Below are 27,462 nucleotides of genomic sequence, written 5' to 3'. Positions count from 1 at the left end.
TTCTGCTTCAAGGCAGTTGTGGACCTGTGCTGGCCAAGAAGACCCTGCAGCGAAGCAACCTTGAAAATCTGCATGCCACCTTTATAAAACCATGGGTGATTTGGGAACCCAAAGATGATCCTGTTATTAAGACACCTTAAGCTTTCTTAAGCCCAGGTCTGAATAAGCTGCTCTTCACTTAAAAGCAGATCAAGTTAAGAGTTGCTTACCATCTCAATTTGTGAAAAGCTGCCCCATTTAATTGAGTGAGAATTGTGACAGCTCAGAGTTTACTTAGTTAAACTGGCTGAGAAAAAAGGTGTGTGTAAACATGTGATTATCCATATCCTGTGTGATGATCCCAGGCACTCATTCTCCTGCACTGCTGACAGCAGTATTTCAGGAGACTGACAGATATGAATACTGAAGTTGTTTTTCACATGTAATGCTAAAAGGTGCTTTGGAGCTTCTCTCAATTACCTGTGGCAGGTGTTAATACTGATGGACTCTCTCTCTCTCTCTCTCTCTCTCTCTCTCTCTCTCTCTCCCCCCCCCCCCCCAACATGGAGCTGCTCACAAACTGCAATCAGGAGTGGCTGTGTCCTGCTGTCTACTGAAGTGTTTTTGGTGGGACAGAACTTTTATGATAGCAGCACCCAAACTTTGGAACTCCCCCCCCTTCATGAGGCCCAGTCACCCCTAGTCATCAAGTGGGCAATTAAGACTTTTTGTTCTGTTTAGCTTTCTGTCTGTGGCTGCTGTTGATGATCTTGTATCTGTATCTGGGCAGGAGTTCTGGTCTAGAGGGTTGAGCCTCTGTTTGCCTGAAGATAACATCCGAAGGTCGCCAGTTCGAGGCCACCGGCACTGTGAACAGCGAGACCTTGAAGCAGCTGACAAGCCCAGCCGAGTTATTCCGCCTGCTCTTGGAGAGATGAAGGAGCTGCTTGTCAGCCTGTGTGGGAGGGATCTGGAGGCCAGAAAGTGATACAGACCATAAAAGATCCATCTGAAATGTTGTGGTTCTTGAAAGATAGAACCTTTCTTCAATTGTAAAAATCCCTACGGGGATTTAGAACAGCCTGCCTGTGTAAACCGCCTTGAATTAAAGTCTGATGAGAAATCTGATGACCAAGAAAGGCAGTATATAAATGCCTGTACTACTACTACTACTACTACTACTACTACTATTATTATTATTATTATTATGTTTTTGTCTCCTCATTTTTCAATTATTCCATGTTGCTTAGTATTGTTCTAAATTTCTTTGGGTTGTTATTTTTTTAATTGCTTTAATTGCTTTCATGCACCACCTTCAGGGTCCTTGATGGGCAGAACAGCAGCAAATAAATACATTGTCCAGTCTTAACCACCTTTCCAGAGCTGATGCAGGGACCTCCTCAAGGCAAGGGAACATTTGTTCCCTTACCTCGGGGCTGCATTGCAGTTGCATTGGCACTGGAAGGTTGGTTAGGATTGGGCTGAAATAAATGAATGGTAGAACATGGAAGAGACATTGACTAGAGAGGCCCAGCTCAACAGCAGTGTCTGTCTCCTTGGTCTGCATACCAATGAACAAGCTTGATATCAGAGTAGGGTGAGCAAAAATGAACTCCCACTCCCCCAATCTGCCACGTCAATCACTTGCAGCAGATCTGTGGCAGTTTTGCCAATGTGTGTGTGTGTGTGGGGGGGGGGAGGTGTTTGGGAAATGGATAAATGAAGAGTTGCTGGAGACGGCAGACTGGCTCAGGAGAGAGGCACCTAGTGGTTGGTCCTAAATTAAAAAAAAATGAATCCCCCATTGTGTGCATCCAGTTCAAGCTTTGGGTTGCCAGTTTTGCCCCATCACCATATGTGAGTTAAATCTTATAAATGTAGTTTTGGCTGACCCTTTACTAGAAGCTTTTCTAGGGACGGTTAAGGAGTACCACGTGCCTAGCTATGGTGTACTGCTGTTGAGAGGCTTCCTTGCTTGATAAGGTGTGCTTACTTGAGTTCCTTCCACAGAGACCATAGAAACCAAAGGTCACACACATGCACACGCACGCACGCACACACACACACACACACACACACACACACACACACACACACACTCTCTCTCTCTCTCTCCTCCAAAGTCATTAGTTCCATTGTGGTCCACCAAGTCCTCCACTGTTATCTCCAGCAACTGGTATTCAGATATACTGCCTCTGAAGGCTGCATCCGCTTCTCTTGGCTGTTAGTATCTGGTAGACCCGTCTAGGAACCAACTTGCTGGATCAGCTCTAAGGACTATCCAGTCCAGCATCTGTGTTGCTGGCAGGTTGTGCCAGACCCTGAGGTACCCCCCCCCGGGGGGTCCCTCATGCATGCAGATGGAGTCTTTCATACAACTTTCTCTCCAGCCAACTTTTTTTCTCTCCTCCTCCTAGCTTTCTTTTGCTCCCACCTCCACCTTGCCCACCCACTACCTAACATGAGCAGTGAGGCTGATAACTGGAAGTTGCAAGGCCCCCCATTGGCCAGCAGGGTCATGGGGGAAAAGGAAGCACCCATGCAAGGCTTGTGCAGGAGCTTTCCCCCCCCCCCGTGTTCCTACTGGCCAATTGGGGGACATTCAGTGGTGGAGCCTTCCAGGTGCGCCTTTGGCATGTTCCCCGACAGGCCTGCCTCCCTGCCCAGCATCTTGCTTTCCGACACTGGTCAATCAGATCCCTGCAGGAAGCCAACAAGAATGGTTGAAGGCATTTACCTCCTTTGCCGCTCCTCCAGCAGCAGGTATTCTGTGGCATGCTGTCTCTGGATATGGAGGTTCCATGGAGGTGGAGCTCTTATGGCCATAGCCAATGATAGGCCTCTTTTCTCCATGAAGCTGTCACTTCTAATCAGAAGAGCCCTTCTAAATCAGGTCTAAATCACTAGCCCATTTTTTCTGCTGTCAGTGGTGACCAATCAGCTGCTTCTAAGAAACCCACCTCAACCTTCTCCCCGCTCTTTCCTCCTACATGGATATACTGCTCCTCTATTCCATTTAGCTGGCACAGTGTTGAGCCATTGATAGACCTGGCCTTCTGAAATATAGCCAAGTGTGTGTGAGTGTGTGTGTGTGTGTGTGTGTGTGTGTTTTAAATGTAGTCTAAGTGAGCAGCCCTCACCTTGTCTTGTGGCATCAGCTTTATAACTTCCAAGACCACTTTTTTCCTCTTTTTAAATTCATTTATTTGAGGGTCTGTTTATAAAGATTAAACAAATCTGACAAAAAAAGTACACATAATACTGAAATACAAAATTTCTCGGTGGGGATGCAGACCCAGGCAGTTTTCTGCAGCCGATACATGGTAGCAAAACATCAGTATCAAACATTTAACAAGTCTTTTGCATGACAACCACCAACTGGCATGCAATTGTGTTTTGTTAATATATATTTATATCTCGTATAATATATACATACATATTTCCAAGTAAAAAAAGGCTTTGATACAAAATGAAAGAATCCGCATGGATCATGTCTTATGGTAGGCATGAAGACCAGCAGAATGGCAGAAGATGTGCTTCGACAGATTGCAACATTGATAATAAGGTATCTTTGAGGGGGGAAAAGGCAGGTATCCTGGTGGTTCTATAGGCCCCTTCCCAAGTAATGCCATCACCTCCACAGCATTGCTGGCCCAAGACCTGCACTGAGGCAGTGCACCAAATATCACCCCCCCCCCTTATCCAATGACATGCAGCCGCCTCCCTGTCCATTCCATGGATTTGGAAAGAAAGGGGCAAATGGAGTGGAAGAGGAAGAGTGGAGGACAGGAGAGTGGGAGTCTAGAGTGTCAAGATGCTCTAGCCTGCCACTCTCCTGTCCTCCACAACTCCCCAGGGGGCAAGAGCAGCAATGGAGGCAGGTGACTGTATGGAGGTGGGTGTCAGGTACCCCCTTGCTAATTCACCGCTTGAGGCAACCACCTCTGTCAGCTTCACGGGTGGCCCAGCTCTTCTACACAGGGATAATGTTTCTGTGCGGAAAAGGTCATGTACAACATCACACTGCTGATGTGTGGTGCAAAGGCTTATTTTGCCACAAGTAGAAGAGTGAGGATGGTGATGCAGGAAGTGTGAAGCAGCCCTGAGAATTGTGGGCCGTTTTCACATGAGACAGTCATGATTCTTGGTTCAGCTGAGTTTTGAATGTAACATCTAGATTAACCAGAGAGCTCATCTGCGTAACAAATGCCTCTTTCCTGCTTTCTTGTCGGCATTAACAATGATCAGAAATTGCAAGAGAAGCACAAAGGCGAGTCAAAACTCAAGGTGAAATCCCAATAGGTCTGAAACCTCAGCTCAGAATATCTTGCCATTTAAAGTGCCAGAACACTAACACAACTGAAAAGGAGCCTGTCATAACTATCTAAGGAAAAGGCATGCACTTTTGTGTAGTGCACTCTAAAGAGCACGTGAAACAACTCCACAAATGAAGGTTTCTTGGAAGTAACACTTATTGTAACAGTGGGGGGAAAATAACAGTAGATTTTTGATGAAACAGGGTTGGCTGATTACAGAAACTAGATTTTGTAGTGCAAAAAATGCATGTGTAGGTGGAGGTAAGAGTGGTGGAGGTTTGAAGGAAACCAGACAGATTTCTTTGTAATAAAAAATGTTATAAGGAGATTTGGACCCTATTCAGCATTTTGTTCATTTTGTGTACCCCAGAAGCCATGGAGGTTCCAAAAGTTCACAATAGGACATACTCAGTGCGGTAGCTAGAGGGAGTATAGAGCACTAAGTTTTGCAGGGAGCCTCACTGCAGCATACAAGGGTCCCCTCCCCTCCCCTTTGGAACCATTCCAGGCATACGCCTCTGTTTTGCTCCCACCGCCTGGAATGGCTCCAAAGGGGAGAGGGAGGGGCTCCCTGAATGCCACGGTGAGGCTCCCTTCAAAACCTAGTGCTTTGCACCCCCTCTAGCTATGCCACTGGACAGACTTCTAGTGCTTCCTGTTTTTACACTATTATTGCTCAACAGGGTAATGGTTGGACTGTGGCTTTGGCTGTGGACTGATGTCCAGTCTGGGTTTGAGTGTCTGCAGAGATTCAAATGGAAACTGACATACAACTTGAAAAATCCAGACAAACCTATGAAAGAATGAAAGAACAAAAAATACCAACCAAGAGGAATAATTCACTGCCCTTATCTAGGGAGACTGAAGTGTAGGATCAGCAGACTCATTTTTGGATAAACGAAATGATTCTATTTTTATCATTCTGTGCATCCACTACAGATGGAAGTAAATGTTAATCTTTGAATGTTGCCAAAGGATGATCTTACCTGCTGCTTGCTCCTGACTTTGATGTGAACCGTCATTGACTCTGAGCTACAGGAAGGTCTCATCTAAACTTCCAGCTAACAAAAGACTACAACAAATGCCAACTAATTGAGATGGGGGCGGGGAAGTAGTGCTTTTTTAGAAACCAGCAACTGAATTCACAAAAAAGGAAGGCTTCTGGTTTCTTACAAGTGTTAGCTGCACAGAGAGGAAAAGTGAGGTCCCCTTGGCTGTTACAAAGCAATGGGAAGTTCCACTGAGGAGGCCGTACCTCTGATCTATAGGCACAGATAACTGGTGGGAAGCCATAGATAATTCTTTGAGGCCATCTTGCATTTTCTCCTAGTGAAGAGGAGGAGATGGAAGAAGGGACAAAGGAAGGAAGCAATTTGCCTTGAGTAGCTACACAGCCCTTGATGTCTTGTGATACATTGAAGGTACAAATTGTGTAATAATTTGGGGGCAAAATGGAAAGCAAACTGGACCCATCCCCACACACATGAATGTGATAACTGAAAACATTCAATGCATAAAAAGACCCAGCCCCAAACCAAAAAACAACCAATGATGGTGCCTGGGATCATTGCTTTTAGTCCTGGAGCTTTGAGAAATGCTTTGAGCTACAGATGAGCTAAAACCAAAAGAAAACTGAGTCCGGGCGCACTCATTGTGCATTCATGTTGCCACTGATTTCACAAGGCAGCAAGAACAGAATTTGGTATAGCAATTAACTCATGATTTGAATGCATACAGGCCTTCGAACCCCCCCCCCACACACACACACTGCCCCCAAACTGATTTGCAATGAGAATGATTTCAAGGCATCCAAGAGAAATCTCTAGGACCGAAGCTCTCCAAACAACAGAAAATGCCAAGTTGTTTGGGGTCACAAAGTTCCCTGCAAATTGACTGTCACTCGGGGTTTGCTGTGACCAAGCCCCTCATTCTTGCTGACTTGGGATTCATCCCACTGAATAAAAGTAAACAGTAGTTCCAAAGGCAAGAGTTGTTCCTTTGTCAGTTGGTGTGCTATATTCTCCCAGGTCCCCAGGCCTGCATTTAAGGTCAATCGCTGAGGATGGCCCCTGGCAGCTCATTTGTGAGCGTGTGCCAGCGCTCAATTTTCTTATCCTTGTTCTTCAAGCAGTCAAACCAGTGCTTCAGCCTTTCCCCTTTGGCATTGATTCCAAGGACCACACCACCTTAACACACAAGGGAGACAAATGGAGAGAAAGAGTCAGCAACTGGGGGGAGTGGTGGAATGAGGAGTACAAATGTCTGCAGCCCTGAAACAAGAAGGATCTAACTTCTGCAAAAAGACATGAAAGAAAATGAAACACAAACTGTACACTTAAAAAAACCTGTATATTTTATTCCTGATGCAATTTGAGATGAGCGCTCTTTCTTAAGAGGAGTGGCCTTTACACTTGGCCCTCTCAGTACAGATGGCCATAAAACCTCCACTATCAATATAGCTAAGGGCCAAACCACATGCCATTTCATGCTGGGCAGCTGTGTGCTGTTTTTTTCTTTGTTAAATAGGAACATAAAAAGCTGCCATACTGAGTCAGACCATTGGTCCAAATAGCTTAATATTGTCTACACTGGCTGGCAGGAGCTTTCCAGGGTTTCAGACCAGAGCTGACTCCAGCCCTACCTGGAAATGCCAGGGATTGTATAAGGGACCTTCTATATGCAAGGCACTGAATTACAGTCCTTCCCTATGTACAGGGGGCTCAATACAGACCATTATCACAGTGTGGAAGGGAGGGGGCATTTATTCCCACTATAACCCAGATGTGGATCATCCCCCCCCCCAGCTGTAAATATGTTTCATGATACTATGGAATGCATTTCCCACTGTTCTGATGCAGAAGTGAAAGTGGGCAACTTGACTTACAATTTCCATACTTTTGTTGTGAATAATAAATAATAATAACTTTATTTTTACCCCGCCTTTCTCCCCGAAGGGACTCAAGGCGGCTCTCCCCGAAGGGACTCAAGGTTGTGCATGAGTTAATTTGTAAACAGCTTGCCCCTTCTTTTAAACAGAAATATTTTTTTTAAAAAATAGAATTTAAGAGCTCTGTTGGAACTGGGAGACAATTGGAACAAGTAGTTTCTGTTGGCCTGTCCAGGGCCCAAAGTCATTCAACCACATCCTACTATTACATTTGAACAGTATTCTGCCTGTCTAGGTGTTTCCTGTCCTTTTGAGATCTGGACTGCAGACTGGACTCTGGTTCTAGACCCCTCCATCAGTCTCAGACTCCTTAGTGGTCCTGCTTTCTCTTAAGTGGTCTGTAGGCTCCTCTCTAGGACTGGACAAATGAGGCATGAAAGTCACAGGAAAGGATATACCAAGAATATATCTTGGTACATGATTTGTTATACAGGAAAATTACTTTTAATGCTCCAATGCCCTGAGCTTGAACTATCAAAATGACAGTTCCCTGGGAGCCTCACACTCACCGATAAAGTCGTTCGATTTGCCAATGTCATAATCCCACACCGTCACCTCTAAGGTCTTCTTGGCCAAGTCACCATGCTTTATCTCATAGCAAAACTCCTGTGGAGAAGCAGACCCTGCATTCAGGAGGCAGGCCAAACCAATCATCCTGTTCCCTATTATCCAAACCAAGGCTACAAAAGATGTGACATGACTGGCCCAATGCCGAATTTGCAACTTGTAGGCATTTGTAGCCAAACGAGAGAGTGCAGAGTTGTGGTCTGGGCTACAGGCTGAATCTATATAGGTGCACCTTATCCATCTACATCTGGAGGCAGGCTGGCACTGATGCCCCTAGTGTTCTGTGACACCTGGTCAGTGCAACTGGGTTGAACTGGGTTGCAATATGTGCAACTGGGTTGCAAATGCCTTTCGTTCCACAAGCTTGGTATGTTTACATTGGAGAGAAGACTAAGAGGAGATACAATAGCACTCTCCTGAAGGGCAGTCATGCAGATGACAAGGAAGACGTACACTCTGTGAGTCCTCAGGGCAGAACTGGACTAGGCTGAAATTATAGGGAAGATTTAGGCTAGGCATGAGGGAGAATTTACAACTGGTAAGAACTGTCCAGCACTGGACCAGTCTGCCCTGTGCAGTTGTGGGCTCTCAATTGTAGATTTTCAAGTAGAGGCTAGATGGGCACTTGTCAGGGATGCTGTAGCAGAGTGTAACAGTCTCCAGTGAAAACACGGGTGATGGAAAGATCAGATAACTCATTGCCTCAAGAACTGAGGCTATTTTCAGTTCTTAAAAGAAAAAAAAAATCTTTGCAAGCACTCCTGTTTGCTTTTCAAATTGCAAAACGGTTGCAGGGGACAATCTGGACAGAGAGAGCGCTCTTGTGACTGGACTGCTAACCCATGGGATGAGGTCATCTTCATACCCCAAATTAAAATGTCACATTTTCCAATTTTCTCTAGTAATTGGCGTGCCATAGATCAAGTGTGAACCCAGTTTCAGCCTTTGTCTGGCCTGGAAGTCCCTAACTGCACGTCTTGCTCTCCCGTTCAGCCTTCTGGGTACTCTGGCAGGACTGTAAAGGTTTGGGGGGGACAGAACTTGAACTCCATTTCTAGGGAGAGTCTAGCAAATGTGTAAGAGAGTCTGTAGCAACCTCGGGAACACAGGACCCTGATTATTATTAATACATTTTAATTATTATTATTAATAAATAAAAAACATTCTTTCTATATAACTTTTTTTGTTTCAGTAAAGCTATGTGGGTCGCGACTGATTGTCATTTTAAAAAGTGGGTCCCTGTGCTGAAATGTTTGGGAAGCACTACTCTAGTCTGCTTCACTTCAGGCTCCAGTTGAAACCCTCCATTCCACTTCCAGCAACTGACCTGAGAAGAGTTGGACAGCACACATTTGGATTTGGTCATGGCTCCCTATGGGACTGAGACAATTTCCCAATGGAGACATGAAAGGAAGCACTAATAACCTTAGTTGACAGTCTTGCCATCAACATGTAAATGGGGCTGCTAATAATTGATTCCAAAAAATGCTCACCGCTGAGCAATATGGAAAGTGGAACCACTGCAGAAATACATGAGCAAACAACCCATTCCTCTGGCAGGACAAGGAGCCTGGAAGAACCTAGAAGGAAGTGGGTGGAGTGACAATGGACTCTAGTAGGTATGGAGAAAAGCTTGGCATAATTGGAGTTTATTAGTAGGTTTCACCTGACAAGAGGTGGTGGCGGAAGCAATTCTACCAGTAAAATGCCAGCTGGTTGTCCAACCTTTGGACCAAGGTCTAAGATTTGGGCCTTCTTTATCTCCCTCCCTCTCACACACACAAAGCTCCAGAGACCAGAAGTACCTCATTGAATTCAGGGTTTAGTGTTTTCTTCTTCACTGCAGTCTTGTGCTTAGACTTCTTGTCCTCATCGGGTTTCAAGTACCTGTCAGGACACCAGTTTGCAACAGGTATTAACTGAGTTGGAAGCAACACCACAAGTTAATAAGTCAATAAATATGCACAGAACTCTCTCTCTCTTTCTCTCTCTCATATTAGTTTTGAAAACCTTTTTAGTGGGCAGCTGATTGACCAATAAAAGACCTCAACTAAATAAAACAGGAGGTAACAGTCATTTTCACATGCCTGAAGGTGTGCAGGCTGACTGTGTAGAAGGAGATCATGTCCCACTTGGTGGCCTCCAAATTCAAGTTCTGAGGCTGCCATTGGGAGAGTCGTCCACACCACATCTATGGACAGTGAGCCCAGTGCTCGGTCACCTAGATAATTGAGCAGTGTAGGGATTTATGGAGGAGTCTCACATGGACAGAGCAGTAAGAAATGTGAGTATCCAGCAGAGTCCTTGATGGAGGTGAGAGGACTGAGATACAATGAAGGAAGACCAGGAGAAAGTTGCACTGGTCAGTAGTCAAGGTGAGAGAGGACCAGGGCACAAGCTTGAGTTTTTGCTTGAGAGAGCAAAGGAACATATTTCAGTAGTGTTGAAAAGGAAGAAGCAACCTGATTTTATGACAGACAATGGGAGGGGCAGGAAGGAACCAAAGAGAAAGCCAAGGTGGTACGCCTGATTTGCAGGGCGGATGGTGACACTGTCAATAGACAGTGAAAGGAGGACTTACTCTCTGTGGCTCCTGAGGGCGAGACTAGAACAAATGGATTGAAACTAAAGGGGAGCAGATTTAGTATAGACATTGGGAAGAATGTATGTGCTGTCCTGTAATGGAGCAGTAATCAGTGCCCCCCCCTCCACTGGAAGCTTTCAAGCAAAGGCTGGATGGCCACCTATCGGGGATGCTGCAGCTGCTACCCCCACTGAGCAGGGGGTGAGGCTAGAATACCTCCACAATACCTTCCACCTCCAACAGTTTATGATTCAATGACAAGGAGAGTAAAAAAAAGAAAAAGAAAGGAAGGCTTTAGAGCGAAGGTAAGGAAGTTCATCTTAGACGTATTGAGCTATAGGTGCCGATAAAGCATCTAAGTGGGCATATCAGAGAAGCAGATGGAAATGGGGGATTGGATGGTGGGAGGTCATGTGGGGTGGAAAGCTGGAGCCAGTTTTTATGCAAAGAGTGTGTGTGGTGAGATATGGGGCTGTGCTGCTGTCTGAGAGGGAAGCCCTTGGGGTCTGGATTGAGCCCCTTGGGTTGCTAGTTGCTTACCTCTGTGTTAGCTTTTTTCTCTCTCTGTAAATAATGATCATGATCATATATTATTACCACAAGCCCTTTGCTGCCCTTTGCTGGCATCCCACATTGTGGTGCCTGAAGAGGGCCTCCTCCAGCTTGCCAAACAGCAGTGCCAGGATTTTGCTTCAGTTAAAAACCGGGAATTAGGTGACACTGGAGAATAAGCAGATGGAGCCAACAGGCACTTAACAAGGCAAAAACTTGGGTGTAGGGTTTTGTTTTTTAAAAAATGTATAAAGCTTTTCCATCCATGAAACCTAATTATGAGTATAAAAGCAGAAAATGTCTTGCAAAAAAAAAGATGATTGCCTCTCTGCTGTGTGCAAGGCAGACTTTGGGCCTGGCTTATTTCAGGAAGATATCAGGAAATGACAAAGAAGCAGCTGGGGCTCTGCAGGCATATGGACTCCGAGACTCATTAATCTGATTGAACATAAAGCAAACACTGATTGGCCTAAGATCCACCAAATTCTGTTGTCTCCCATTACATGGCAGTGTGCAGAGCCTTCCTCTGCCAAACGCTGCCCTTCTCTATACAAAGGCATAACAAGCGACCAAGAGTCACTTCTGCCCGTCTCCATCTTTGCTGTCCTTCTACTAATCCTCCTCCACCACTGCTCCTTCTCCTGCACTCATTGGATTTAAAAAATGAGAGGGGAATGGAATGGGGAGAGGAGAGTGGTGGGCTAGAATGGAGACTCCTTCCACTCCCTTGACTGGAAAAAGGATGAGGGGACAGAGCAGTGTGAAGGAGAGTGGTGGGCTAGAATGTCTCTGCTCTAGGCCACTACTCTACTCTCTTCCAGACATTCTGCTCCACCCACATCTTCCATTTCCAATCCAGGGAGTAGGAGAAATGGAGGCCAGCAGGCAGATAGAGGTTGGTGCCTCGACTAATCTGCTGCCTGAGATGATTGCCACCGTTGGCCTCATGGATGAGCCGGCCTGAGTTCTAAGCACAGCCGACACATCAGGGAAAGCAGGAATGTCAAAAGACCACTGCCAGATTGGAATCTAGGAGCAGAGGCACTCAAGAGAGAGGACCTTGGACCTCATGGTGTGGTTATAATACTTAGCATGTGCATGGTGCTTTTGAGTGTTCAGTGCTTCAGGAGGTGTTGGGGTGTGCTTAATAAAATCCAGAATACCCCCGTCTCGCCCCAATTTTTGCCCAATCATACTCCTTGCAGATTGTTCAAAAAACAGTAGTTATGGTACTAACTAGGGTAAGTTTCACAACAAGTAAGTATTTTGGAGCAGCTTTGGCCACCTATAATTTAATCTCCGTATGCATCAGACTTCACAGAGAATGCTGTCTTCTATCACTGATGAGAATATATATATTCTCATCAGTGACAGAAGTGACAGTTTCATATATATATATATAAACCATGTTAAAGCCACAAAAAATCCATTAAAAAAAAATTAAATGCAATGTCAGTGCCTACTTGCAATCTCAATCCAGAAGCAGTACATTGAATTTTCTTTTGAACGCTTTGGCTATGTACAAACACACTTTCCCCTGCTACTTGAGCGAGGGTGAGTCTGCACTGTGCCGATCCAGGCCCTTCTGAAAGCTGCCCTGAGGATTAAGGAAGCCAAATTACACATTGCCTGGCTAATGAAATTGACCTCTGGGTTGTGCATCTTTTTCCAGAACTGCCTGCAGATCCTTGAAGCCGCAAACAAAAATGGCTTCAGGGGAAACACACGATCCATCCAATCAGCTTGCTGTCAGTTGCAGAGAGTTGATGAAATTTGTCCGCGACTTGGCACCTTGATACCAGGGTGGATCACAGCCTAGTGAAAGACATGCCAGGGAATGCTTGAGTTGCACCTACGAAATCCAATGTGTGAAAATGATAAAAGGGCCAAAGATGCTTCTCCACAAGGAAAGACTGAAGAGTTTGGAGCTCTTTAGTTTAGGAGATGGAACAAAGAAAATTAGGGGGAGACATAATACAGGTTTATGAAATTATGAGCAGTAAGTATGAACAATAGAAACATGATAACAGTCAGTGTCTTTCTCATACTTAAACTCCAGTGAAGCTGATTGGAGGCAGTTTCAGGAGTGGGAAAAAAGACTCTGTTTCTGCAACACAATCTGGAACTCATTGCTACAAGATGTGGCTGTGGACACAGACTCTACTGCGCCAGATTTGACAATAATTGAAGCATGTGATTGGAATAAGTGTGTTTATTTTTTCAGCAGTGAGACTGGGCCCTCCATGGGTTGGACCTGGGGGAAGAGGAGTGTTAACCCTCTAGTGCAGCCATTTTCAACCACTGTGCCGTGGCACACTGGTGTGCCGCGAATGGTCCCCATGTGTGCTGCGGGAATTTGGGAGAGGGTCATTTATCAATAGGACCATTGAGGGATGTGAGCCCCCACTGACAGCACAGTGTGCCTTGTCAATTGTCAAAAAGCTGATGGTGTGCCTTGACCATTTTAGTGCCTTGCCAGTGTGCCGCGAGATGACAAAAGGTTGAAAATCACTGCTCTAGTGCTAAGGATCTGATCTGAAGTGCCTGCACACACTACATGGTTGCTGTGCACCCTGAGGGAAAAAGCTTCTACTGGCATTGATGGAAAATTTATTCCAGGGCAAATTACTGTGAGGGACTGCCTCTCTCTCCCTATGCCACAGCCCACATTTGCCAAGACAAAGATCTGGCTGCTGTTTAGAGGAGTGTATGAAAAAGTAACCACATTAGTGCCAGTCATGTCTTAAAATACTGTCATTCCCTTAGATGACTTCAGAATAGGACTAGAAGAGTTCATGAAGCAGAACCAATGGCTATTAGGCATGGTTGCTAAATAGAACCTCTGGGTATATCCCTAAATACATATCGGTGATCGCCTAGTGCATCACTGAGCTTAAGGTCTAGTCTTACCCATCACTGGCATCCTTCAGTCTCGGGAGACTATGTTATTGCGCTCTGAAAAGTGGTTCTGGATCAGTGTCTAGTGTAGCTGAAGAGGCCAATTCCGGAGTGACAATCCCTTCCACACTGGGAGCAAATGTAGTCTGTCCCTGGTGTGTCTCCCTGGCTACGGGGCTTCCTTCTTTGCCTCTTTGCCTAAGTCTGTTGGCAAAGTGTCTCTTCAAACTGGGAGAGGCCATGCTGCACTGACTGTCTCCAAGCGGGCTGCTCAGAGGCCAAAGTTTCCCACCTGTTGAGGTCCATTCCTAAGGCTTTCAGATCCCTCTTGCAGATGTCCTTGTATCGCAGCTGTGGTCTACCTGTAGGGCACTTTCCCTGCATGAGTTCTCCATAGAGGAGAGCCTTTGGGATCCGGCCATTGCCCATTCTCACGACATGACCAAGCCAATGCAGATGTCTCTGTTTCAGCAGTGCATACATGCTAGGGATTCCAGCTCGTTCCAGGACTGTGTTGTTTGGAACTTTGTCCTGCCAGGTGATGCCGAGGATGCGTTGGAGGCAGCGCATGTGGAAAGCGTTCAGTTTCCTCTCCTGTTGTGAGCGAGGCATCCATGACTCGCTGCAGTACAGAAGTATACTCAGGATGCAAGCTCTATAGACCTGGATCTTGGTATGTTCCGTCAGCTTCTTGTTGGACCAGACTGTCTTTGTGAGTCTGGAAAACGTGGTAGCTGCTTTACTGATGCGTTTGTTCAGCTTGGTATCAAGAGAAAGAGTGTCGGAGATCATTGAGCCAAGGTACACAAGTCATGGACAACCTCCAGCTCATGCACAGAGATTGCAATGCAGGCAGGTGAGTCCACATCCTGAACCATGACCTGTGTTTTCTTCAGGCTGATTGTCAGTCCAAAGTCTTGGCAGGCCTTGTGCATCACTGAACTTAAGGTCTAGTCTTATTACTATTACTACTACTACTAATATTCCTACTACTTATAATTTCTGTCCTACCTTTCTCACAAGATCAAACAAGCATAACATATTGTGATAAACAACAGCAGCAATTAAAACAAAACAAAGGTCATATAAAGACTCCCACAGTTTCTCCTTTACGTCTTCACCTGACACGGAGCTTAGCACAAGGGATAGAACAGAAGAACTTCTGGACATTCTAAAAACGAGGGAACAGCCATTATTATCTTTTCTTCACCCCAGTGAGGGCAATCCATTCCACCTGTACTCAAATTCCACCTATACTCTACTGTATCATGGTTATAAACTGCAGATTTGGGGTTGTGGTGATGGTGGCTATTAGTACCTAGAGAGCTCACTTTTTTTCTGTGCTCATCATCCAGCCTAATGAAGTGTTTGGGAGACCTTGACAACTTGTTTCAGTTACTGCAAGAGTTTTTTTGTGTTAGTTCTAATATTAACAGATTGTGGAGTCTGTATTCCCCCCTCCCAATTGGATACTGAGGTCAAACAACAGGAAAAAGTCACCCTGCATGGGAGTTTCTCAGAGGCATTTGGTTGGCTACTGCTGGATGCAGAATACTGGACTAGATGGCAGTGGTGTAGCCAATGATTGTGTAGCCCAGTGCCAAGCTCAGAATGTTGCCCCAGAAGTGATGTCACAATTGGAAGTGACATCACACCCAGGTTTTTTAAAAAGTGAAAATGGGGAGGAACACGCCTCCTTCCCCCAGCAGCTCACTGCCCACTTGCTCTGCTGCCTCCCCCCAGTCAGCAGCATAGCTAAGGCATCTATCAACTACCTGGGGTCAAAGAAAAACTTGTAGACCCCCACATGACAAAATCAAATTTAATTAAGTAAATAAATATAAAAGTTATTGGTTCCATGCTGTATCATAATAACATCTCACTGGCATTCAGAACAATTAGTCTCATAGGTCAGTTTGGAGTTAGGCAAATCCACTTTTTGTACCATAAGGCGGTTTTGTGTTTTCATTTTCTGGTTAATTGGCCATAACTTTTGATAGAATAAAGATATTCCAATGTAGCTTGTTTAATTGCATTCTGCATTAAATTACCTTTCCAATGATATATAACATGAAGGTATTATTAATCTAAACCAAGATTTGCACAATTTTGGTCACTAGTGTCAAGCTCAGCTTGTTGCCCCCCCTAAAGCTTGATGCCCGGTGCAACTGCTACCCTATGCACCCCCTTAGCTACGGCACTGCTAGACGGTCTAATCCAGCAAAGTGATTCTGAATGATCACATGCAGGTAACTGCTGAGTCAACCACTTTTTGCTCTGAACTGTGACTCAGCTTGGCTTCCCAGAAAGATTCCAGATCTAATTACCACTTTTTCTCCCTGCCCCCAAGAGCAGCCGTGGAAATTATTACCCGTCACCCTTGCTGGAGAAAAACAGATGGACTTGCACAGTTGTTTAAGTGAAAGGATCAGCAATCACATTTGCAGTTTTTGTACAAATAAGTCTATTTAGAGAGCCACATAAATATCGACGGAAGAATCTTAGGACAGGAAAGGGACTTGGAATAAATTGCCTGGTTGGGTCAGAAAAAGGGCCCATTTAGTTTATTCAGATCAGGATCTCCTATGGGTTTTCATTCCCCATGGATTTAGCCTGGCTTCTCCGTATCCTCTCAACCTATTTCACAGACATATTGGGCAGCAAAGTGAACACTAATCAGCAGTCTGTTTTGTTCTCCCCCTCAAGTTTCACCTGCACTGTCTACTTTTTAATGTTCAAAAATCCCAAATGTATTATACTGTATTATAAACATAGTGTTCAGTTCAGTGTTTGTCCTCCTTCTTGCTTTCTTAAATTGAAATCAATATTTAAATATTGAAAACATGGAGAGGAAAGGGGTTAGTGACTTCCCCAGTTCCCATCCAATTGATGCTGGGCACAGAGTGGCTTATATGGGAAACAAAGAAGAAGAGAATGGGTTTCAGTTAAGCTTGATTGGGGGCAAAAGATCACATGTCTGACTCAAGCATAATGAGTATGCTTCCAAAGTGGGCTTGCCACTCAAATTATGTATACATGGATACAGCCTTAGATTATGTGAAGCAGGATTGCACACAAACACTGCACTGTAAATATAATCTCCGAAGAAAAGCAAAAAAAATCCCAAAATGTTCACAAGGAAATGAATTTGCAGCTGCCGATGCTTCATTTGCATATCTTAATTAGATCAATTAACTTTGGCAAGGCAAGGAAAACAGAAGGAAAAAAGTGGAAGAAAGCAGCAAAAAAAGAGAGAAAGCACATGGGAGAGGAAGGGAGGGGGAGAAGAAAGAAAAGACCCAGAGGTCCCAATCCAGAGAAAGTGGCAGCCCAATCCTATTTAAGATTGAGCCAGCTCATTCAGGGCTTTATGACTGTGGGACAGAGTTCTGCTGTTGTAAAATGGTTTTCAGGGGTGCTATGGGATGTCTCCAGTAGCCTCTTCTTCCCAGCTCACCTGGGCGCCACCATCTTGCACAAGGTCTCATGAGAATCACACAAGATCTTGCACAACTCAAGGTGACAGCACACAGGAAAAAGAGACCACCTTTAAAGAAGGGTACCGTGACCATGCTAAGTTTGGGAACCATTGGGCTAAAGCCCCCCAGATCTTTGTGAGGTCAACAGGACTTGCTGCCTGCTGTGGCTCCACCTCCCAGTTCAGTCCACAAGCCTGGGAGGCCCCCAACTAAGGTGGCCCATTCATCAGGCCAACTGAGGCAGTCACTTCAGGATGCAGATTGATGGGGAGAGCTTGGCTCTGTCCTTTCAACTACTCCCCTCCTTACTCCTCCCGCTTTCTGGATTTGAAAAAGCTAAGTGGAATGGAATATAAGAGGAAGTGTGGAAGAGAGGCAGGCTAGAGCAGCTGTCAGGTAAAGGGGGGATGGAATTTGACCTGCTGCCAAAAGCGCTGAAAGATCCTGGGCCAGCCAGGAGCAAGGAACACTCCTTTCAGGTTCAAATTTGGATATTCCTGCTTGCTGTCTTGGCCGAACCTTCCCTGCCTTATTTTGCAAGGATGCCACCGTTTCTCACTACTGGGACGGAAGGGACCAATTCTAGATACTAGACCCCTGCCAAAGGCTGGTGAATGAGCGCTGAGTTTATCCATGGAGAATAAGGATGAAAATGACAACATTGAACCTAGGCATGTTCCAAGGCCTCCCCCTGTGTTTTTGACAAAACCTCCCGCCCCCGTTTTGTGTGTGACAAACAACTGGAGTGATTCAGCCTGCCTTGCTTCTGTCATTTCCAATTTGTTTTCCGTGGCTTTATTCTCTCCAGCACTTTCTCCGATTGTCTGAGGCACTCTTGGCTTCCACTCCTCTCCCCCACCTCCTTTATTGTCTCCAGCTATACACAATATGTGCAGCCACACATGGAACATAAAGAGTTTAAGGGTGACCTGGCACGCCCACTGAGAACAAGTGGAGGTGTGTCAACCAGAGGCCATAGTAGAGTGAGAGAGAAGGCAGCGCTTCCTAGCAAAACACACTGTAGTTACTGAGGCCAGGAACCAGGAGGATCAAATGGAGCCTCCATGCACAGAGGCAACCTACCTTTAAATAGTGGATGTTCAGAATTAACTGTTTCTTGTTTATTGAAAGGATGGAGCCCCACATCCTGTTTGCTAACTTCCCAGAATCTGGTTCCCCTGGAAACAAAATGATTGGCTCTATAGATCACCTTGGTCCAATTCACAAAGGCAATTCATGTTTTTGTGATATACTCTCCCTAGGCTTTTCCAGATGTAAGATCTTTGTCCAGAGTGGCTGTCATGACCCCACCGCCCATGAGCTTGGAGCCCAATCCTCATGAAGTGGGGCCAGCTGGATTGGAAGGACCAGTGTTCATTGACAAGCCTATGAACACTTACACCAGGCCAACACCTGCAAAGAGTCTCTGACCTCCTCCTGAATAACCAGTTTCATCTATGCTAGGAACCCTGCATCACATTCCTGGTTCCAAAGCACAGCACAATTGCTAATCAGAATCCCTGTGCATTGACTTAATTGCATACAGGTGGAACCTCGATATCCACTGGTTTGGTATCCACTGATTTGACTCACCACTGATAATGAGGACCACCTTTAAATGTCTTGTAACAAGGAAAAAAGCACCAAAACCCAATTTTCCATCTTCACGCTGTTAAATAAATTCATTCCACTAGATTCCATTATTCAACCCATCTAGTGGCTGAATGTGGTATAGCATCTATATCAATGCATTCTGGGGCAACAATAGAGGAGCAAGAAACCTGGAAGAGGGTCTTTAAAGTAGTGGATTTTTATAATCCACTGGAGGTTTTATAATCCACTGGAGGTTCCAGAATGGAACGCCAGTGGATAACAAGGCATGACCTGTACTGTCTTGGGCATCCAGCAGCAAACATATAAGTTTTCTTATTGGGAAGGGAACATCACAAAACTTCATGGCGTCCCTAGTTTTCTGAGCAGCCCAAGTCTCTTTCCACATATCAAGATTCTAGTGACATCTCTGTGGGAAACAGAACAAAGCTTCTTTCTTCATTCCAAGAGAACTGCCAGGTTGCCATTCATTTTCAACAGGCAGCAAGGAAGGCTGCTTCACTCTACCAATCAACAGCTCTGCTTCAGATCTAAGTGTTCCTCTGCTTCCTTTCACAGGCAGTAGCATTTCCCCCTCCTCTCCACTCAACAGCAACCTGTTTGGCCAAAGACAGGCTTGTTCGTGGCCTGCAGCCCATGGCCCCAGCGCAAACCAATCAAGGCAGCGGGGAGTTGATGGAAGACAAAGGCAGGATGGCTGCAAATCTCATGCCAGAGGATGAGGGCTTCCATCTGTGTCCAAACATGTGTGAGAAATGAATCAAAATAAGATTCAGCTATGGAAGTGATGGGGGTGGGGCCAGGGCATTTCATATCCACAGTTCAAACAAATCTTCCATATTGGGTGAGCTGCAGATGCTAGAGATCCTTCCAAGAAATGGCATAATCAGGACTTTTTCCAATGTGATGAGAAATTCCAGGGGCAACACAATGAGAGGCTGGTTTTCTGGGGGACAGGGATGGGACAGAACACTGGCGATGGATGGCATCTTTGCAATATGGATTCTATTTCCAGATATACAAGTGGAGGTAAAGAGCAGGCACTTCTGCTGTAAATTCACTACCCTGCATCAGATCCCCAGAGAGAGAGAGAGAGAGAGAGAGAGAGAGAGAGAGAGAGAGAGAGAATCCTGCACCCTTACAGTGCAGATCTCTCAATCTCTCTCTGCCTCTGCTTCATGCTACATGGGGTCCAAATATTTCATTTCTTGCTACCAGCTGCATCTTGCTGTGGGCAGATGTTTGCAAACTCTCAGAATGCCACATGAGATGTGAACTCAGTGCTATCAGTGATGGGATCTGCCTAGATCCAGTGCAGCAAAGACTGTGCTGAACACCCAACTTTGAGCAGCCTACCACTATAAAGCTGCAACACTGCAATTTTACTCATCACTTGAACCAGCACTTGGTGGAAATTACATACTCCATCAGGGTTCTTGGGAAGTCTGTCTCCCAGATGCGTACAATTTACACTGATGCTATTGATAATGAGGTGAGATACTTTTGCGCTAAGTTCTTCTAATATTTACCTTTGTACCACGAATACTAGCAATGCCACATTCTCCATCAAGGATGAGGTGGGGATGCATAGGAGGTTTGTGGAGAAGATGGCTCATTATTGTAAAATCTGTCGAGGTTATTAACATCACATAAGGCGTCAATGTTCCAAGGGTGTTTGGTTTTAATTTATTACCTAATGAACAGTTAATAGAGCTCTTTAGAGTCCTTTTGTATCACCCAAAGGGAGCAAAATGGTAGGTAGTAAGGAAATAAATATATATCTAGAGGGCCTCTGTTCACACAAAAAGTGTTTTACAACACCCTTCTGGGGCAAAGACCCAGGCATATGATACATGATTGGAGAATGCAAGGAGGGATGTGGAAACCTCTCCAAAGAGATCAGTTCAGGTGAGCGTAAGTATACACGGTGTAGCAGCTAACAGATTGAACTGCAAATCAGATCTTTCCTGGTTTGAACCATGCCTTTGCCATGAACTCACTAGGTGGCCTCAGGCAAGCCTCAGCCTTCGTACCCACAATACTTAGGGCCCAATCCTATGGGCCAGTTATGGTGGCAGAACTCCCAGTCCGCAAAGTACAGTTGCAGTCTTGTAAAAGGCATGCTGCTGCCTTGTATTTCAGGGCCAGTGATGTAAATGAGCAGAGGGTCCACACGCATGACAACAGGTGCCAGAGACTGTGCTAGTACAGGTAAGGTGGCAATGGGGACTTTTCAAGGATGATGGGAGCAGCAGGGCAAACGGGGGGGGGGGGGGTTTGAGGAGGTTAGAGCCTAGTAGCAGCAGCACACACTAGAATGCTATCCCTGTTTTCCCAGCTCAACAGCATCCCCTTGAATTGATACCAGCAAAATAGCTGTCATGGGTCAGAGGAAACCCAATGGTGACCAGGTGGTCAAAGGAAAAATTTTTTTTACAATTTATCTCTCTCGGGACACCACTGAAGCACATAGCATGTGCTCCATCAGCGACGCTGCATGCTATGGACTGGCAGGGGATAGGATTAGGCAACCACATGTGTGGGTGTGAGCACCACTGGTGCTGGTAAGTTGACAGCAGGGGTAGGCTGAGGGTGAGGAGGGAGAGGATTAGGGAGGAGATCAGGGGTGTACTGAGGAGGTACCGAGCAGATACCAGTGGCAGCAGCTCCACCAATATCCTATGCCCCCTTTCCAGCCTCAACATGCCCCCTTGGGCCCACTTGTGCCAGCCAGGGCTGGTGCAGATCCATACAGACCTATTGGGGACCATAGTGCAGCAGAGCAGGGAAGTTGTTTACTGTCCTTGCCTCTCCATTGTGTCATGGCCCCCAGCATGCAGAGGAGCGCATGCTGGCACAGCGGCATGCTGTTTGCTGGCTGTGGACAGGATTGGGCCATTAGTTTCTGTCTTGCAATACCACACGCTGACAGTTCTCTCTTGGCACGCCAGTGTGCCCTGCCACCCGTGTTGGAAATTGCTGGCATGCAAGCTACCTGATTGTGTTTAGTGAGATGAGATTTCCTTCTTTCACTTGGCAAGACCTATTCCGGGAGGATAAAAAACTATCACGAAATTCACATCAAAACATCATCAGAGGCCCCCGAGGAACTGGCGAAGCTTGGAATGGAATAGCAATGAGACTGGGGAGTTAAGTAGTGTTTGTTCCCAGCTCTGTGAAACCCATCATTTCTCCCAGTGGAATTAGAAGTGCCATTTTTTTAACACAACATCAGGAATAGCAGGCAAGGAGGACAGAGGTGGGTGGGGAGGCTGATGGGCATTTACCAAACGGACATTGCACAGAAGACACATTGCACAGACCAAACAACAAGGCACAAAGAGAAACAGACCCTTCCATGTGGAAATGCACATGTTCACTCACTGAGTTACATCCATTGGGTTGTGATGAGGGGAGAGAGCTGAGAATTCTCTGTGAGAACCCTCATCAAAGTACAATTCCCAGAATCCTTTGGGGGAAGGATTATCCATGAGGTCAACTGAGGCAGCTGTCTCAGGTGAAGCATTGGCAGGGCTACAGTCCACCAGTCTGCGAAACCTTTGGCCCAACCCACCAGCCCTGATATCCCACTGCTACTGAGCTGAAGTACATGCACATGAAAAATTGCATGTTCTCTTCTGGTTTCCTCCTGCCTCCATTCTCTCTATGTTGCCACTACCTCTGTCGTCTCCCCCTTTTTAGATCATGAGCCCTTTGCGGGAGGGACCTGTCTTTTCACTGTTTGCAAAGTGCAGTCTACATGGATGGCATTCTCTCTCTCTCTCCCCCTCAATGAAATGGATGGGCAATAAGTTTAGAATACTGTTTCTCAGCCTGTGGTATGGCTACCGCCAGTGATATTTGAGATGGTGTCTGGTGGTACTCACAGGACCCCTGTATACCTGTCACCCAGCAGCAAGACGAGGAGCGCTACGCAACAAACAGTGGTAGGAAGCTCAGCTCAATGGGCAGAGCTCCAAAGCATGCTTTTCCATGCTTGAAAAAGCCCTCCAGTTCACCCTGAGCCTCCTACTGGTGTTTGTTGCATTACATCTGGCCTCCCAACTGAGAAGTAGCAGGTGAATAATCATTGGTTATTTCCAGTGGTACTTTGAATAGGTGGACCATGTAGAGTGGTACAAACATTAAGAAACACTGGGGTAGAATAGTCAAGAAGTCCAACTCACACAACACATTGTAATAATAATAATAATGATACTGGTATTTATATACCACCTTTCTGGTCATCAGATTACTCCTCTGACTTTATTCAAAGCGGTTCACATAGGCTACCTCTAAACCCCCGAGGGGACTTTTACAATAACAGAAAGGTTCTGTCTTTCAAGAACCGCACAACATTTCAGATGGATCTTTCACTTTCATGGTCTGGTATCACTTCTGGCCCCCAGTTGCCTCCCACACTGGCTGACAAGTAACTCCTTCACCTCTCACTTGAAGGGCAGGCAAGACACTTCTTCGATCACACCAAAGAGCAGGTGGAACAACTCAGCATGTCAACTGTTTCAAGGTCTCGCCATTCATGGAGCTGTCAGTGGCCTGGAACTGGCGACCTTCAGATGTTATTTTTGGGCTCTACCCTCTAGACCAGACCTCCTGCACTCATAGTATGAACTTTGTATGGACCTCCTGCCCTCCTCATAGTATGAACTTTGGAATGCAAAGCTACAGGATGTGGTGATGGATACTTATCTGGAGGGCTTTAGAAAAGAATTAGGCAGACCGTATTCATGACAGCTTGGTAGAAGTGTTTGTTTGCAGTGAGTAAGATATAATTACTGCAGAAGTCTTACTGAACACAGTGAGTCTACTTCTGAGTAAGGTAAGTAACACTATTCTCAAATACCTTTAAGGACAGGTTAATAAACAGGCATTAATCATAGTAATTAAAATGAAAGCTATATACTCAGACGCTCTACCCTCAAATGCCAGCTGTTGGGGACAAGCAATGGGGGAGGACTGGTTGCCCTTGCACTCTGGTTGCCTACTCTTGGAGACAGGATGCTGGATTCGGTGGATCTTTGGTCTGATCTAGTAGGGCTCTTCTTGTTTTCTTATGGACAACATCCCTAAAGATGTTATTAGAACGGATTCTTTTTTTGTCAGTGGACAATATACTTGTTCTACACAGTGGTCACTTACGTTTTCACGTAGGGATCCGAGTAGCCGTTGGCATCCATGGCGGCCAAGTGCGCACAACGGACAATGCCCACTAACAGGCCTTGCTTCTGGGAGCTGTACTTGAGGGAAATGAGGATCCGGCCACGCTCCTCCAGGGACTTGTCTTCTGTTTTGTCTATCTGTAAGAAGATAAAAGACTTGACTGAGATCCTGGTTTCTATCTGGAGTCCCAGTTCCCATTGGCAATGCAATCTGACAGGAGTAGCAGCAGCAATCAGCAACAGCACAAACCGCTGGTGTGAGCAGGCAGTGCTTCCTTGTGATACCTTCACCCCCACATCTGGCTTAGCATGAGGTCTAGAGGTGAAGAAAACTTCCATCCCTAACATGGCCTAAAGTTGGAGATGGACAGTCTGTTTTTTTTGGAGAAGGGTGACTGGAAAGAGGGATCACTCCTTGTGACAGATACCTTCCTTCTCAAACCCTGCAAACCCCACCTGAATGGGGCAACAGTGGAGCAAAATTAAGGGCCCAATTCTATGCTTCTCTGGCACCCAAATGCCTCCCCAAAATGGCCACTGCTGATGGGGCACATTGGCGTAGCTAGGGGGGGTGGAGCACTAAGTTTTGCAGGGAGCATCTCCACAGTGTGCAAGTGGCTCCTCCCCTCCCCTCCCCTTTGGAGCCATTTGGGGGGGAAATGGAGGCGAATAGCTCCCAAGGGGAGGGGGAGGGGCCACTTGCATGCTGCAGGGAGGCTCCCTGCAAAACTTAGTGTCCTGCCCCCCTCTAGCTATGCCAGTGCCTGGAGGTCACCTCAGGGTAAGGGAAAAGCAGTTCCCTTGCCCCATTTTGAGCCCTTATGGGTCTACTCGCATCTGTGCCTGCTATTGAGTGGGCACAGAGCCAAGGACAGCCATGTTGGTCTCCGTGACTCAGAAGGGGGTTTAGAATTTGGCGGCAGCCTTCACCGCCATCTCAGCCCCCCTCCTGTGCCCAAACCCTCCCTCCCCACCTTCCCCCTACCCCGATAAACCTTACCATGGACTAGTGGCAATACACTCCATCTAGTGCTCCCCTGACACATCTTCTCAGCACTGAGGCTCGGTGCAGGTGCTGTGGTCTTACGGTTGTCACCAGAGTGCCTTATGGCATTTTGTATAATGCCCAGAGCCAGCGGTAAAGCTAGAATGCGAGTGGTAAGCCCAAAGGGATCAGGCTGTAAGTGGATGTACACCATGCGAAACAAGATCACTTAAAAAAAAAAAAGCTGCTTAAGAACATAAGAACAGCCCCACTGGATCAGGCCATAGGCCCATCTAGTCCAGCTTCCTGTATCTCTCAGTGGCCCACCAAATGCCCCAGGGAGCGCACCAGATAACAAGAGACCTGCAAGGCCTCCTGGGAATTGTAGTTTAAGAACATAAGAACAGCTCCACTGGATCAGGCCATAGGCCCATCTAGTCCAGCTTCCTGTATCTCTCAGTGGCCCACCAAATGCCCCAGGGAGCGCACCAGATAACAAGAGACCTGCAAGGCCTCCTGGGAATTGTAGTTTAAGAACATAAGAACAGCTCCACTGGATCAGGCCATAGGCCCATCTAGTCCAGCTTCCTGTATCTCACAGCGGCCCACCAAATGCCCCAGGGAGCACACCTGCATCCTGATGCCTGCATCCTGGAGCCCTCCCTTGCATCTGACATAGCCCATTTCTAAAATCAGGAGGTTGCACATACACATCATGGCTTGTAACCCGTAATGGATTTTTCCTCCAGAAACTTATCCAATCCCCTTTTAAAGGCGTCCAGGCCAGATGCCATCACCACATCCTGTGGGAAGGAGTTCCACAGACCGACCACATGCTGAGTAAAGAAATATTTTCTTTTGTCTGTCCTAACCCTCCCAACAGTCAATTTTAGTGGATGTCCCCTGATTCTGCTCGTCTCCAACTTGAGTCATTTCCTGATGTCAGGACAGTTTCAGATTTGTGGGCTCTACTTTTATTTTTTTACTAGAACCCCAAAATCCACCAACTGGAACTGGTGGTGGTTGGGGCTGGGAGTGGTGGAGCCAGATGCAAAAAGGTGGCTCGGCTGAGCAAATTACCGATTGCACTCCATTACCCATACACTGGGTTGACTGGGTTGACCTGCAAGTACAAACCTGTACCTGAGTGATCAGAGATTCAAACATAACATTCCAAAATCAGCCAGCAGACCTGCACAAATGTATAATCAAAGATGATTAACACGAATTAATGAATATAGTGTACTCCTCAGTAGTGGAGGAGTAGAGCGTATTTCTCAGAACACAGAGGCCAAGAAATATGCCATTAGCATGGTAGAGAATGGATTTTTTAACTTGCAGTTTTAAGGACTAGCAAGTTGTGGCAACATTCTTAAGCTCTGAAAGTTCCGTTTCAGAGAAATCCCATTTTACAGCTGGGTTACACTGAGTCTCAAGGATATACATGAGCATGGGTCAGGCAAGTGTGCATGCCTAAAACTGCAGCTTTTTGTGTCATTCATATTGTTAAACATGTGGAGAATCTGAAATTCTTCAGAATTGTGGACCTGCTACAAACACTAGGATCTACCTATCTATGTACCTGTCTGTGCCAACCTACCTTTTACCTTGTTGGCAACCTTCAGTCTTGAAAGACTATGGTATCGCGCTCTGAATGGTGGTTCTGGAACAGCATCTAGTGTGGCTGAAAAGGCCGATTCGGGAGTGACAATCCCTTCCATACTGGGAGCAAGTGCAGTCTGTCCCTGGTCTGTCTCCCTGGCTATGGGCCTTCCTTCTTTGCCTCTTTGCCTCAGTCTGTTGGCCAAGTGTCTCTTCAAACTGGGAAAGGCCATGCTGCACAGCCTGCCTCCAAGCGGGCCGCTCAGAGGCCAGGGTTTCCCACCTGTTGAGGTCCACTCCTAAGGCCGTCAGATCCCTCTTGCAGATGTCCTTGTATCGCAGCTGTATCTTTGTACCTTGTATTGCACCTTTTACCTAGCTCTGCCTTACGTAATCCAGTTGCTGTGCTATGTCTCCTTCTAGTAAGTAGTCCACTGTATAGTTTTATTTGGGGGGGAGGGGGTGGAACTGCTCCATATATTATTATGGTTCTATCAGGCTAATTCATATGGATCTACTTAATAAGGGAGCACTAATATATTACTTACCACTGTTGCCTCAGCCAATAGGGGCAGTTCGGCCACTTTCCCCCCACAATTTATTGCAATGGTAATTACACCCCAAGACTGCTCCTAAATTCTTCCAGAAGAGGTTGGTATTGTGCCCCCCCCCCCATGCATCAGCACAGTCATCTGAGATATTTCATTTTCTCCCCCCTCACTGCCCAATTTCTTCTCAACTCTCAGAGCAATAAATTGCCAA

General features: G+C 46.1%; 1 protein-coding gene across 1 annotated transcript in view; it reads right to left on the bottom strand.

The window, feature by feature from the left end:
- Positions 1-6,344: 6,344 nt before the first annotated feature.
- The window catches only part of DOC2B (double C2 domain beta), a 129,727-nt gene continuing 108,609 nt past the window's right edge, over positions 6,345-27,462 (bottom strand). Inside the window, exons 6-9 of the mRNA XM_066635635.1 lie at positions 24,094-24,251; positions 9,615-9,696; positions 7,752-7,848; positions 6,345-6,481 (exon numbers count right to left, since the gene is read on the bottom strand). Of these exons, the coding sequence (XP_066491732.1) occupies positions 6,345-6,481; positions 7,752-7,848; positions 9,615-9,696; positions 24,094-24,251 (474 nt within the window). The remainder of the gene's footprint in view (positions 6,482-7,751; positions 7,849-9,614; positions 9,697-24,093; positions 24,252-27,462) is intronic.

This window comes from Tiliqua scincoides, chromosome 8 (genome assembly GCF_035046505.1).
Source record: "Tiliqua scincoides isolate rTilSci1 chromosome 8, rTilSci1.hap2, whole genome shotgun sequence".
NCBI lineage: Eukaryota > Metazoa > Chordata > Lepidosauria > Squamata > Scincidae > Tiliqua > Tiliqua scincoides.
The sequence above is the reverse complement of the archived record's forward strand: the minus strand, read 5'-3'. Positions and strand labels throughout refer to the sequence as shown.